Consider the following 12,509-nt stretch of genomic DNA (forward strand, 5'->3'; position numbering starts at 1 on the left):
ACAAGAGACGCTTTTTCAAACAGTCTAAACAGATGTCGAAATTCAGCCTCCTTTTCTTAAGCTGTGCACCGCAGCAGTACGACTGCAAGTCTCTAAACTGACCGTGGAGCTGTATTAGTCAGCAGTGACATTTGTGCAATCTTACCACTTCATTTAAAAAGAAAAAAGAAAAGAAAAAGGAACCCCATTACGTCTAATATAAACGACCAAAACAGTGCACAGCAACCATCACACATTACTGTTGCATCCCTGAACTTTAAGTTGGCTGTCAGAGCAGAATAAAAGCTGCCTGTGAGTCAGATCAGTCTTACACTGATGTTAAAAAGCCTTTTCTCTGGTGATAAATGGAGGGCGATTGTTGGAGAGTCAACGCTGTCAGACCAAAGAGAGGAAGGCACCCAGGAGAGCTCAGTGCAGGTTTGTGGTAAAGTAAAAGAAAGACTGCATTATTTACTCGCTTTTTTCTTTTTCCGTTTTGGACCAAAGTGCTATCATTAATTCATTCTAATAGAGGAAAAACAAGAAACAGGAACATGTATTTCCTCAGTGATAATTCTGTTATTTGTACCCATCCACTGTAATAACTGGACATCTCTCTCTCTCTTTTAAAAATATGTGACTTTTAAAACTTGCTCAACTTTCAGCCCAAGTTTGCTGTTAGCTTTTAAGTAAAACACAACAAATTAATTAATTAATCACCACTTTCAACAAAATTTTGTAATAACCTGTTTTCTTTATTTCTTTTTTTGTCCAATAGAAGAAGAAAACCCACACTGACAGATTTCCATTGGCTGTGGATAAACAGGGTGGAGCTGTTACCCGGAACAGCGAGGCTTCATTCATTAATGAAGGAGGTTAATAGGGCAGGACAGCCGCCAGCGCTCTGCGCACTTTTAGACAAATCTTGAGAGGTATTTTTTTTTTAAATTATTATTGTTATTGTTATTTTTAATCCCGAGTTTTCTCTGTGCTCAGTTTGTCTCTATAGCGCACGACTGTACATCTGCTCTTCTGGGTTCAAGCGGTCATGTTCAGTCGCAGCTCCAAGAGAAGAGATCCCAGCAGATCGGTAAGTTGGCAGGATAAAGTTAGTAGAGGTTTGATGGTTTCCATAGCGCTGCTTCAGCTCCCACTGCACGCGGTATGCTCGTGTTTGTTGTGTGGTTTTCTTCTCTGTATCTGCTCTGCCCTGTTGCTAAGGAGATCCAGTATAATCTGAGCTGTCGAGATATGCAACTCAAGATGTGACACAACAGCACAGTCAGCATGATGATGTTTTCTGTTGCGCACAGTTGCTTTCTGAGCGAATTCTGAAGCGCACACACATATTTCCATTACAAATACCCCCATGTGTTTTTAAGTCATATTAGGGACGTCATTTAAAATAGTGTTACACTGTAAAAATGCAGTGCGTTCAATGCGTTAAATAGTCTAAATTACCAGCTAATTAACGACAGTCATTTAAAGCCCCATGCAGTGAGGAGTTTGGGGGACCTGCTATTGTGACCTGTGTTTCTTTCTGTAGAACCCTGCAGATGAGACTCAGAGAGGACAGCCCTGTGTCACCTGTGGAGAGCAGTGTCCTGGCTTTGCCCTGCACAAATGGAGGTACAGCACTTGTTCACCCATCTGGGTGAGCGATCCATATCACAACAGTGATGGGGGAAGGTCCAATGTTTCTTTTGTTTTTTACATCTTTACAAGTCACTGAATTCATTCATTCATCGAAAAGGGTTAAAGCGAGAGTCATTTGCCGTGCTCCTGCACCCAGTTTGGCAAAGCAGCCGTTCTTAACACTGTGATTTCTTCTTCAAGAACTCTTCCAAACTCTTGGGATGTTGAATAGAGTCAGCCATGCATCATACTGTGAGGAAACAATTGTTGTGCCCCTGTGTGCTCCAGGATAATAGTTTTACAGTAGAGACCATTCATGCAGCAGGAAGGATTCAAGCCTGCTGCTTCTGCAGTCACGCTGTCACAACTGTGAGGGTATAAATGTGCTTATGCTGCGAAACAAACTGCATATTGTTGGAAGACGTAATCCTGCTGTGGAGTACGGGAGGATTGGGTTAGAGTGTGAATGCCGGTGACTGTGCTTGTGCAACTGTGGAGATGCTGTGAGCATTGGAAAAGAATAGGCTGCCTGACCCCAGCCCCTAGTAAGGCTTACATGGAGAAGAGAAGTTCCAAACTATAAGTTCAGTAACACTGAGAGGTTTGTGTTTTTACACCTGTGCAGCCTATAAAGTATGAGCTTGTTCTGCAGCATGTTAGAACTATTTTAGTACCATTTTTCTCACAGATGTAGAACGCATCAAAAAGACGTTATAACTCACCGCAGTGTTTTGGTAAAACAAAAGTCAGCTGGGTCGGAGACATTTCATTCAGAGAGCGTGGATTTATAAAGTGTTTTGTCTGTCTGATAGGAATCCACAATAGGCTGGGAGTTTCTGAGCCATAAAGACCATCCAGTCTCCTTTGCCGGTAACTATACAGAGGCAACGGCAGCCTCAGGAATGCAGCCTTTAATTGCTCGTCTGTGCAGTCCCACAATAAAAAGTCAACCCACTCCCCACCCTCTACCCCCACCAAGCTGGAATAAAAAGTCAGTGGACACAGACTGCCTGCAGGAACACGACTGTGTGCTGAGGCAAAAGGCTGTTTTATTGCTCCAGCAAGTCTTTGTGTCTGAGGCTAAACAGAGAAAAAGACAGGGTAACTTCTTAAGGAATGTCCTACTTCCATATCAGGCCAAACTTAATGGGTTTTCATGCTTAAAAAACATTATTATCCTTTTTTTAAGGCGTAGTTGTAATGTTTTGCAATGCAGTGGACTTAAAGTGACCCTTGGGTCAGAGATAGGAATGAGAAGGGGGGAAATGTGTGCGTGCATGTGTGTACACTTACTGTGTGCTCTGGTCACAGTAGCTGTTTGACAAAAACAACACACATTTGTAATAGATTATGTGGTAATATCCACCCTACTGGATGATCTGCCGTGACATTTTGGTTCATATATCCATGTATGCTGAAGGTTCACGCTTTGCTGATGGACTCAACTTAAAACACTGTTGTACTACTCTTAGTCTTTTCTTTAAGCTGAATTTAAATTTGATGACGAGCTTGATTTCTTATCTGGGATAATTTAGGATTAGTCTTGGGAGTTATTGGGATTTGAGGTAGTTGCTCTCTTTGTGTTGCTGCCAAATTTCTTAATATAAATTTAAAACGCTGATAAATTTATGTAATTGAAAAGAGAATTTCAGCATTGACATTTTCTTTGCCATTTAATCCTCTAAATGTAATGTAATGTAATGTGTATGTGTTAGTCCATAGGGAAATTACTCCTCTGCATTTAACCCATTCACCCAGTGAAGCAGTGGGCAGCCACCAATGCCGCGCCCGGGGAGTGTGTAGGGACGGTATCTTGCTCAGGGGTACCTCAGGGTAGCCATTCAGTGGAGTCGAACCCCTGACCTTCTGATCATGGGGCAGCCACTCTACCTACTGAGCTATCCCTGCCCTTATATTGTCTATCATTGTGTATTATATTGTCTATCCCTTGTTCTTATATTGTGTTATTTGCCATTTGATAAAGTAGCAAAAAATACCATTCTAAATCTGAGGGTAAATGCCCCCTCTGATTGTTATCTTTCCCAAATACAGTCTGAAATATTGGGATATGTTTTTTATAAGAATATTAAGAGGAGTAGAATAGGAGGGATCATGGCTGAATGTCCTGTTAAAAATTTGAATGGAGTAAGGGGTCTGGTTAAATCTGACATTTCCACATTTTTATAGAAATTAGCTAATCGTGCTAAAGTGAGGAGACAATCCCTTTGAGAATATGCTATAGCTGTTGTTTTACTCAAATGCGATCATAATAATTATTATTGATACTTCATTTATCTCGCTGAGATTGAGAGCACTTTTTCTGGAGAGACCTGTGCACAAAAATAAAAACATAGACAGACCAAAGTAAACCAAATGGTTCCGGTCTGCTTAATGTTAAAGGTTCAGTGGAAGGTCCAGGACATCTAAACGTCTTTTGGGATCTTTGAAGTTGCTGTCCTGATGTGGATACAAAATGGACACATGAAAGAGTTTCGGTTTGCTGGCTGCTTGTGTGTTAGTGTCCATGTGTAACAGAGTAAGCCAAGTTGGCTGCTCTGGGTAGGTTAGTGATAGGAGCGGATTCTCTTCGCTCAACATGTTCCTGCTAAATATTTAATACTTGCCTTTGGCTTGATTGATTTTCTTTGTACTAATGAGACTCATTACCAGCCTTATTAACATTAACCCTGAGTGTGAACGTGCTGTCTGACCCGCTGGATCGCATGACTCTTCTGCATGACACCAGTGTGTTTTCACACCTGAAAAGTTACTGTCACTTAACCTGTTTTTAACCTGTTTTTGAAGCCTTGAGTCAGTCCAGGCATGAATCAGACTGCAAATCCAATGAGATCTTGCCATTAGCAGTTTTTCATTTCCTCCAGCAGCACAACATAAAACTTAATTTAAGGCAGTAGGTTTAGTTCAGGTTTTGCCAGAGCTGACTGGCGCTGGACAAAGCCTGCCCTTGTGTGCAGCGACGCTTTGGCTGAAACTTCAGCTGGCTAAAAGCAGTTCTGAGCAGATAAAGAGAGAAGCAGAAAAGGACAGAGGAAGGAGGAGAGATGATGTTTGCAGGAGAATAAGAGGGATCACGGTTGAGTTTTAACCCGGCCCTGAATGGCTTGCTGACGTCTGTCCCCTCGGTAACCTGGTGTGATCTGCATAACACAGGCTGGGCCCCTCAATTCACTGTGTTAACAAGACGATCTGGCAAATAAAACTGTCAGGGTGCCCGGCCATTTGAATGGGTTCTGGCTGTTGCAGCACTGAAGAAGACTCAGTTTTAGGTGAGGGGGAAGGGAGAAGGAAGCCAGCGGTGGCCGGTGCCAGATAATGGAAACTTTAGATTTATCACCAAAGCTGTGTCAGTGTATTGGCATGTAGATGGTAAGCATCTTTGCCTGATAGTTTCCAGGGATGAAAACATTCCCTGACCTGCTGTGTTTTCTCCTTTTCAGGGCTTGTTTGGATGCAGAATGCGTCAGCAGCGTCTCCTAATAGCATTCATATGGGTCAGGAAGCGAAATACTTTACTAATACTACAATGTAGCTTGCCATCGCCAGTGTGTGAATGTGTGCGTGAATGTAGTGTAAAGCGCTTTGGGGTCCTTAGGGACTAGAAAAGCGCTATACAAATGCAGGCCATTTACCATTTAATAAAGTTGGCTTTTTAATGTGTGAATGGCATGCTTTGTTTCTGCCCTTTGGCGGTTTATTTTGAAGGGGTTTTATTTTGACAAACCTGCAGGAACTTTGGCTCTATGCCTGATGTTTACAGATAATGCAAGCCTAGGGAGCTTTGACTCCGTGATATCAATCATAATTTGACCTTTGGGTTTTCGGACCGTGTCGAGCTAAAGTCAACCCTTCCTATTTCTCTGCTTTCATTAACTGCTGGCTTTGTCCCTCACTCCTTTCCCCCTGCCATTTCTCCTCATATTCCTTTTTATCCAAATCACCCCATAATTGACTGTAACAGGCTGGTCTAGATGGGGATTACGTATGTTGGTCACGGAAATGAGGATGGCCTACACATGTCGCCGGCTGATTTCCTGCAGGGCTGGTGGTTGCCTGTTGAATTCCAATGATATCCTTGAATCAAAATTGAACAGCCAGGCTGAGATTATAGGCTTGAGCAAAATTCCTGTACTATGCCTTCCCTTCTGCATTTGGGAATTTTAATGATAAGCATGGGTAAAGGACTGTTTGTTTGAAACAAGCACACGATTCTAACATATTCCCTGCTTTCTAATACTGATTGTGCACATTGTTGCAGAAAATACACGAACACGTTTATTACTTCTTTTTCCCGACACAATAGTATCGACTGACCTCATCCACTGTGATGGACTGGCATTATACTGGATTTCTTCTTCTTTTTTTTTTCTTTTGGTTTGGGACTCATTTGTAGAATCTGTGAGGACGGAGCCTCACATCTGGTTTAGATGCAGCTTGTGGTGCATTCACCAACAGATCAATTTGATCCCTAAGAGAAGGATGGGTGTAGGTCACAACAGCAGGCGGCGTCATATCATCCACCAGGTGGGTTCTCGAAGTGTAACAGGACCCACTGAGAGGTGTTGGGTTTCTAAACTCTGTGCTTGCGTAATTGGCTTTTGTAATTCTCTATCATTAGAGCTGTAGTCGTTTACTGACAGACTACGCACAAGTAAAAGTAGATTCAATGATTAAAAAACGGTGTGCCTGCAGTTTACAGTATTCACATGCCAAGTTTCAAATAGCTTAATATAACATATTATATAATCACTCTGTGTGTGTGTGGTGGGGGGGGGGGCGGTGTAACAATCAGAATCAAAATCAGAATCAGAATGGGGTTTATTGCCAAATGTTGAGCAGGTTTACAACATTAGGAAATTGCTGCGGTGCAAATGTCATATAACACAATTTATTAACAATTTTTAAAATGGTTTTAAATTTCAACATTCTTAAAAAGCAAAACTGTAAAGACCAGTATATTCATATACCACATATCAATATGATCTAAAAAGCACTTTTTAAAATTGTTTTCTTGTTTATGTGGTGAAAATAAACTGACCAGCAGGGGGCAAACATGTCTAATAGACACCGAACTGTATTAACCATTTTGTTTACTGGTTGATTGGCTCCATTGTCTTTTAATTCATGCCGTCAGCTTGTTAATTCTTTTCAAAAGGTTTCCAAATTCTTAACAGTTCCCCGTCTATTCCTGAGGTATGACATTAACTCATTATGATAATTGCCATATACAAGTTTGGCTTTTGGCCCAACATCCTGATAAGCCTTCAGCTCTCTCTTGCTTTAACTTTTCCAACATTAACACACATTGGCAACTCCCCTTGATTTACATTCTAGTCATGCTCATTCATCCTGACGTTCGCCCTGGTGGTGATCCATACCTTAAAGGCTTTGTGTGCTGAGCTGCCTTTGAACTGTCATTGAGAATAAAGCCAGCAGGTCAACAAGTGTAACTGTCTGTCAGCTATGACTGTACAATATTTTGTACTAATCCAAGTTAGTGTGGATACCTACAGAATAAGTGGAAGGGGAATCCATGGCAAACTTGCATTTGATCCTGTGGCAACCTTTGATATATGTTCATTTAGTGTAACTTAAACTGAAAAAGGGGGAGACACTAAAGTCATCAGGACTGACTTTATGCATATCTCTATTCAGACTGTCTTAACCCTCCCTGCAGCCTTGTACCCATCCCTATTGCACCCATTCCTACAGCAAACATGACTAAGAACTGAAATAAATAAAAGCTCCTGGAGACTGCAAATAGTTTCTTGATTTGTCTTTTAAAGGACTGATAAGTCATTGAAGCCGCAAAACAAATTCTTTGACTATCAGTTCATCAGTAAACGGATTTCTCAGTTCAGGAATAGGTGGGTGGTTAGACTGACAGGGAAGGTGAGACTGGTGGAAAATGAAAGATTGACAGTAGTATAATGTCACCTTGTTCTGCCTCTAAAATGAAATGCAAGGGTAATTAGCTTATACTTACCCCAGTCAATAGTTTCCATTGCTTGTTTCCTGCTCATACACCTGTAGTCATTCTGTCTCATAGTGCCACTTATCACTGCTTCACCTCAGCTCATTAACCCTTCATCTTGTGGCCTCCTCTCTCAGTCCTGGCATCCTTCTATTCATGCATCTCCTCATCTCTGCAGTTTAAAGACTGCCAGACCGCTGCAGAGGTTTACACAGTGCTCCACTTCAAAGCCTTCTTTGATTCTCTCCTCTTGTTTTATTCCCCCCCTCCTCAGTTCTCACCGTCTAGCCACCTGTTCTCATTCGGGCTGGGTGTGGAAGGGAATAGCCTTAAGGAGCTGTGCTAACACCACAATTTGAACACACAATCCTACAGGCATTTCTTGTCTTTGGAATACTTCCTCAGCTGTGGTGATTTGGAGGGGATAAAATGTTCTTTGGTTTTGGGTTTTTTGGGGTTTTTTTGCAGCCAACAGAGGACAGCATTGTACAAGCGCAACATGGATCCATCCAAGTTGAAATCCTCATTGACTAATATGTTAACTGGAATATCAGAGATGAGAGATTTTTCCATAATAGCAAAGCTTCACACCTGCAGCACTAGAAGACACTGGCGTGGTGTGGATCATTATTTTATTGGGGAAAACTCATATGTTAGGAAAGGGTGACAGTTTCCTTTTGACGTTCCCATTACTTTAATTACTTGTCCTGTTTTTTACAGACCCCCAAATCCCAGTGGAACACAAAGCCTTGTTTGTCTTAATTGCAAAACAGAAGCTTGATGACTCTGCATTGATAAATTATTTGATTGGTTTATTGATTCAGCCAGCCCCCTCAATATTGGTTGGCTTAAGTGGCATGTGGACCTAAGAGAATTGAGTGTCATCTATTAGTCAAGAAAGGAACCGGATAACCTCTCTATCAAAAAGGACTGAGTTTGGACCATGTCGATGCGTCACTTTGACCAAGTTTGTTAGCTGAAAAAGGAAATTCTAGTGTTTTGGATGAATTGCACACATCGCCACAGCTTTGACCCTTTGTCTTCTTTTCCTCCAAAGCCCCTTTCACTCTTCATCTTTGTCTCTTTGCCCTTCCCACGTCTGTCTCTGTGTGTAATTTGTCGTCATCTGAAGAGTGGGCGAGGTGTCGTCTTCGTTCTGCTTGCAGGTTTGCGTGAGTCAATGCTGAATCTAATAGGCATGCTGGATGAGCTGTAATGCTCTGCTACTGTTCTGCTGGTTCATGGACTTTGTCTGTTGTGTATCTGGCATTTTCTTAAGCCCGTGTGTGTGTGTGTGTGTGTGTGTGTGTGTGTGTGTGTGTGTGTGTGAGAGAGAGAGAGAGAGAGAGTATTAATAGCAGAGAGGCTCTTAAGTGAAGCTTATATTTCATGGATGAGAGAGTAGGCTGGCTCTCATTGCCAAACTGTACAGGTATCTATCAACTGATCTGAGTGCAGTCAGAATGGAGAGGGGGCAGAAAAAAGTCGAAGACAGCTCTGAGGCATGGCCAGCTACCTCTGATAAAGGCCAGAAGTAGCACTGCCTCATTTTATTTTTGTGGCTGTGGTTGTAAATTTGGGGGGCATTTTGGTATTGAGAAAGTGTTTGGAAACATTCTGCTATAGCTGGCAGGTCCATATTCATTCCTATGGTGTTTTAGTCAAAAACTGGTGTCAATAACTATATTTAAGAATCTGATGGTTATTTATTGATTATTCTTATTAGTTTTATTTATTTGTATGTGCTCTTTTTTTTTTAATAAGAACCTCAGTTGAAATATTTGGATCTGGATCATCTAGGATACTCTAGTACTACCTGGTCCATCAGATAGTACAAGGATAGCTCTGAGGTGTCAAGGCGTGGACTCCAAAGGTGCTTTGTTGTGTTTGCAGCAGATGCTTTAAGATGAGGAATTTCCATGTTAGATTTGTTCAAGCACACTGCTGCCGGGTCACTGTGTGTCCCTGCTGCTGTTATAAGAGAGACAGTCAGTATTTGAGTGGCTGTAATTTTTTTTGGCTTGTTTGTTTTTGCAGTTGCCCAAAATTAGTTGTTAGTTATAGGGTGTATGCAAAAAAACTACATACACCCTATAATTCAGTAGCTCGTAGAAGCACCTTTAGCAGCGATAACACAAAGTGATCTTATTCTGTATGACTTTATCAATCTCATATTGTTGTGGAGAAACTTTGGCCCACTCTTCTTTACAATCTTGTTCATTGAGTTTTGCAGGAATTTGTTTATGCACAGCTCTCTTAAGGTGTCACCACAGCATTTCAGTCAGGTTGAGATCTGGAGTTTGACTGGGCAACTGCAAAACTTTAATTATTTTCTTTTTCAGCCTTTCTCTTTAACATATGCTGATGTGATTAGGATCATTGTCCTTTTGCATGACCCAAGTTCAGCTCAGTTTAAGCTGTCGGACAGACGCCCTCACATCTGACTCTTTTCTTTATACTTTGCAATCAACAAGGAACTTTTCTGTATACCAAAGTGCTTTTTTCTTAAATGCTTTGTGTTACTGTTTAGGTACAGAGTGGAGAGACATGATCTGGAAAAGGTAAATGGATAGGCTGATGATATGTGACAAATTACTCAGGTTGAATTTAAGTGCATTTCACTTGCATGGTACATGTTTTAGCCAGTTCAGACATGTGGATGTGAAGTAGCTTTACGTTCTCTTATAAGGCTGTGTTGCAAAAAAACGGCGTGGGCGCTAACGAAAGACAAAGACATTGAATCACTTGGATTAAGATGGATAGAAATGAGAACTGGTAATGGAGACACCTGACAAAGTTATCTTTGTGATTTGATTGAGGCCATCATCACCCTTATTTTCCAAAATGGTTCTGTTTCTCTAGCTTAACCGCCAAGAGCTCTGCATATTTGAAGGTTAGACTCATTCTTTTTCTCTTCTCCAGCAATCTTTATCACTCATCTGACCAAGTTTATTTGTGCAGGTTGACCAGTTGCCAAGGCAATGATGAATGTGCTCTAAGTTTGCTGCTGCCTTGACAACAAGCCAGATAAGTTGTGTATTATCAGTAAGACAATAGGAGGACCAGTGAATATGGGCGGTAAGCAGACATGGGAGAAGGGAAAAAAAACAAACCTGGAAATGAAGAGGCTAGTGTTGCTCATTTGACGTCAGACTTTTTGAGTGGGTTTAAAAAAAAAGTTTCTTTTGATGTATGATCTTGGTCACAGTTGAATGAAATGTTAAGCAGCATGATCTGAATACTGTTTCAAAAACCTCCCAACGAAGAGCATGAAGAGTTTTCTGTTCTTTATTTTAATCAAATGTCAAATGTAGCTACAATGTGTTTGCAAAGATGAAAAGTCACTATGAAACTGGCCCCTCATTTTAAATGGTTACCTTAACTAAGTTATTTAAGGTTATCAGTATCAAAAACTTTTGCCAGTGACATTTGGTTAACTCCCTCACCATGAAACGTGGAACAGATGCATCAAAAGAATAAAAAACAGACTTTTGTGGAGTGGTGTGGCCCCAAGAGTGCTTGAGTTGTGGAGGTATTTGTATTATTTGAAAATCTTGTGAAACCAGAGAGCCAAGTAACTCACCAGCAATGTAGCCTTCCCTTGTAAAGTCCCTCTGCAATTTATTTCTCAACCTGATACTCTTGTAGTTGTGACCAGCACACAGACTCCAACAATTTCTGAATGTGATGTTGAAAGAGTTCAAATTAGCTTTGACTGTGATTAGGATATCCAACACTGGAAACATGCATGGCCAAATAGGTTTTATAAAAATAAAAGCCAAATATGCACCTGCAAATGTGATCAGAAGTGCCCGCAGACTCACCTTTGACTCTCTCCATGAATAGTGTTGCAGTTTTAGTGTCTGTCCAGCGTATGCAAAGTATTGTGCTGTAACACTTAGACAGTCTGCACAGTCCCAACTGCCTTCTGTCACATAATAAAACCATGTTATCCTGTTAAGGCTTGACAGTGAATGTGACAGAGTGACTGCAAAGTCCAGAGGCGGAAAACAGAATGAGCTGATGTGCTGAATCAAAAGGCCGTTGTATGCATGTCAAAGGTCAGCTTTTAACCAGCAAATCCCCTTTTCTCTCATCTAATCCACCAAGCTGGGGTTTTCCCACACCACAGGGCACATCTCAGACCAACCAGAGTGCAGACAGACAGGCACGATGGTGCCTGATAGCGTCCACAAGGCTCAGACCACAAGTAGTCTTATTTCCATCAAAGATCCTTGGCCTGCAGGTATGGAGGGACTGTGGATCCAAATTTATTTGAGCAAGTGTTCAGATAAATTAAAGCATAGAAAACATGTCTCTTTGTTATAAAATGCACAACTACCGATTCATTTTTACTGTTGAACTTCCGTTATGGTCTGTCCAAAGGCTTTGGCTCAGTACAGCATCCATGCCACAGATGGCACTGTAGTAAAAGTAGCTTGCTTGTTTCAGTAATGTACTGTAGACATGTTTTCTTTTTTCTTTCCAAAGTCCATTGAGACACTTTTCTAGCTGTGCAGAGTCTCATGAGGTAAATTAACCCTCTGTAAAGTTGTGCATTACTCATTTTCTCCATTATGCATTGTTAAAGATTTTAAGAACGTGTCATTAGCTTGAAACTGATAACAGCTGGCCATATCTCAGTTTCAACCATGCACTAGCTAGTTGCCTTCATTAAACATGTCTTACTATTGCAGCATTTACAGGGTCTAGATCAGACCTTTAATGCCAAAAGCTCAGCATTCTGGTTGTCTATTTAAATTTGAAAGTATTGTCACACATTTCGAATATTACAAACTGTCAAGTGATTCTTGGAATAATGGCTACAAAGGCAAAGTTCCAAAAGAGAGAGAGAGAGAGAGAGTGTGTGTGTGTGTGTGTGTGTGTGTGTGTGTGTGTGTGT

General features: G+C 41.2%; 1 protein-coding gene across 1 annotated transcript in view; it reads left to right on the plus strand.

Annotated features, from left to right (window-relative positions):
- The first annotated feature begins 904 nt into the window (after positions 1-904).
- prickle2b (prickle homolog 2b) overlaps positions 905-12,509 on the plus strand; it is an 87,882-nt gene continuing 76,277 nt past the window's right edge. The window contains exons 1-2 of the mRNA XM_005941316.2: positions 905-1,069; positions 1,526-1,608. Coding sequence (XP_005941378.1) covers positions 1,028-1,069; positions 1,526-1,608 — 125 coding nt within the window. The 5' untranslated portion in view covers positions 905-1,027. The remainder of the gene's footprint in view (positions 1,070-1,525; positions 1,609-12,509) is intronic.

This window comes from Haplochromis burtoni, unplaced genomic scaffold, assembly GCF_018398535.1.
Source record: "Haplochromis burtoni strain Fernald_Lab_line unplaced genomic scaffold, NCSU_Asbu1 Contig_314, whole genome shotgun sequence".
Classification (NCBI taxonomy): domain Eukaryota; kingdom Metazoa; phylum Chordata; class Actinopteri; order Cichliformes; family Cichlidae; genus Haplochromis; species Haplochromis burtoni.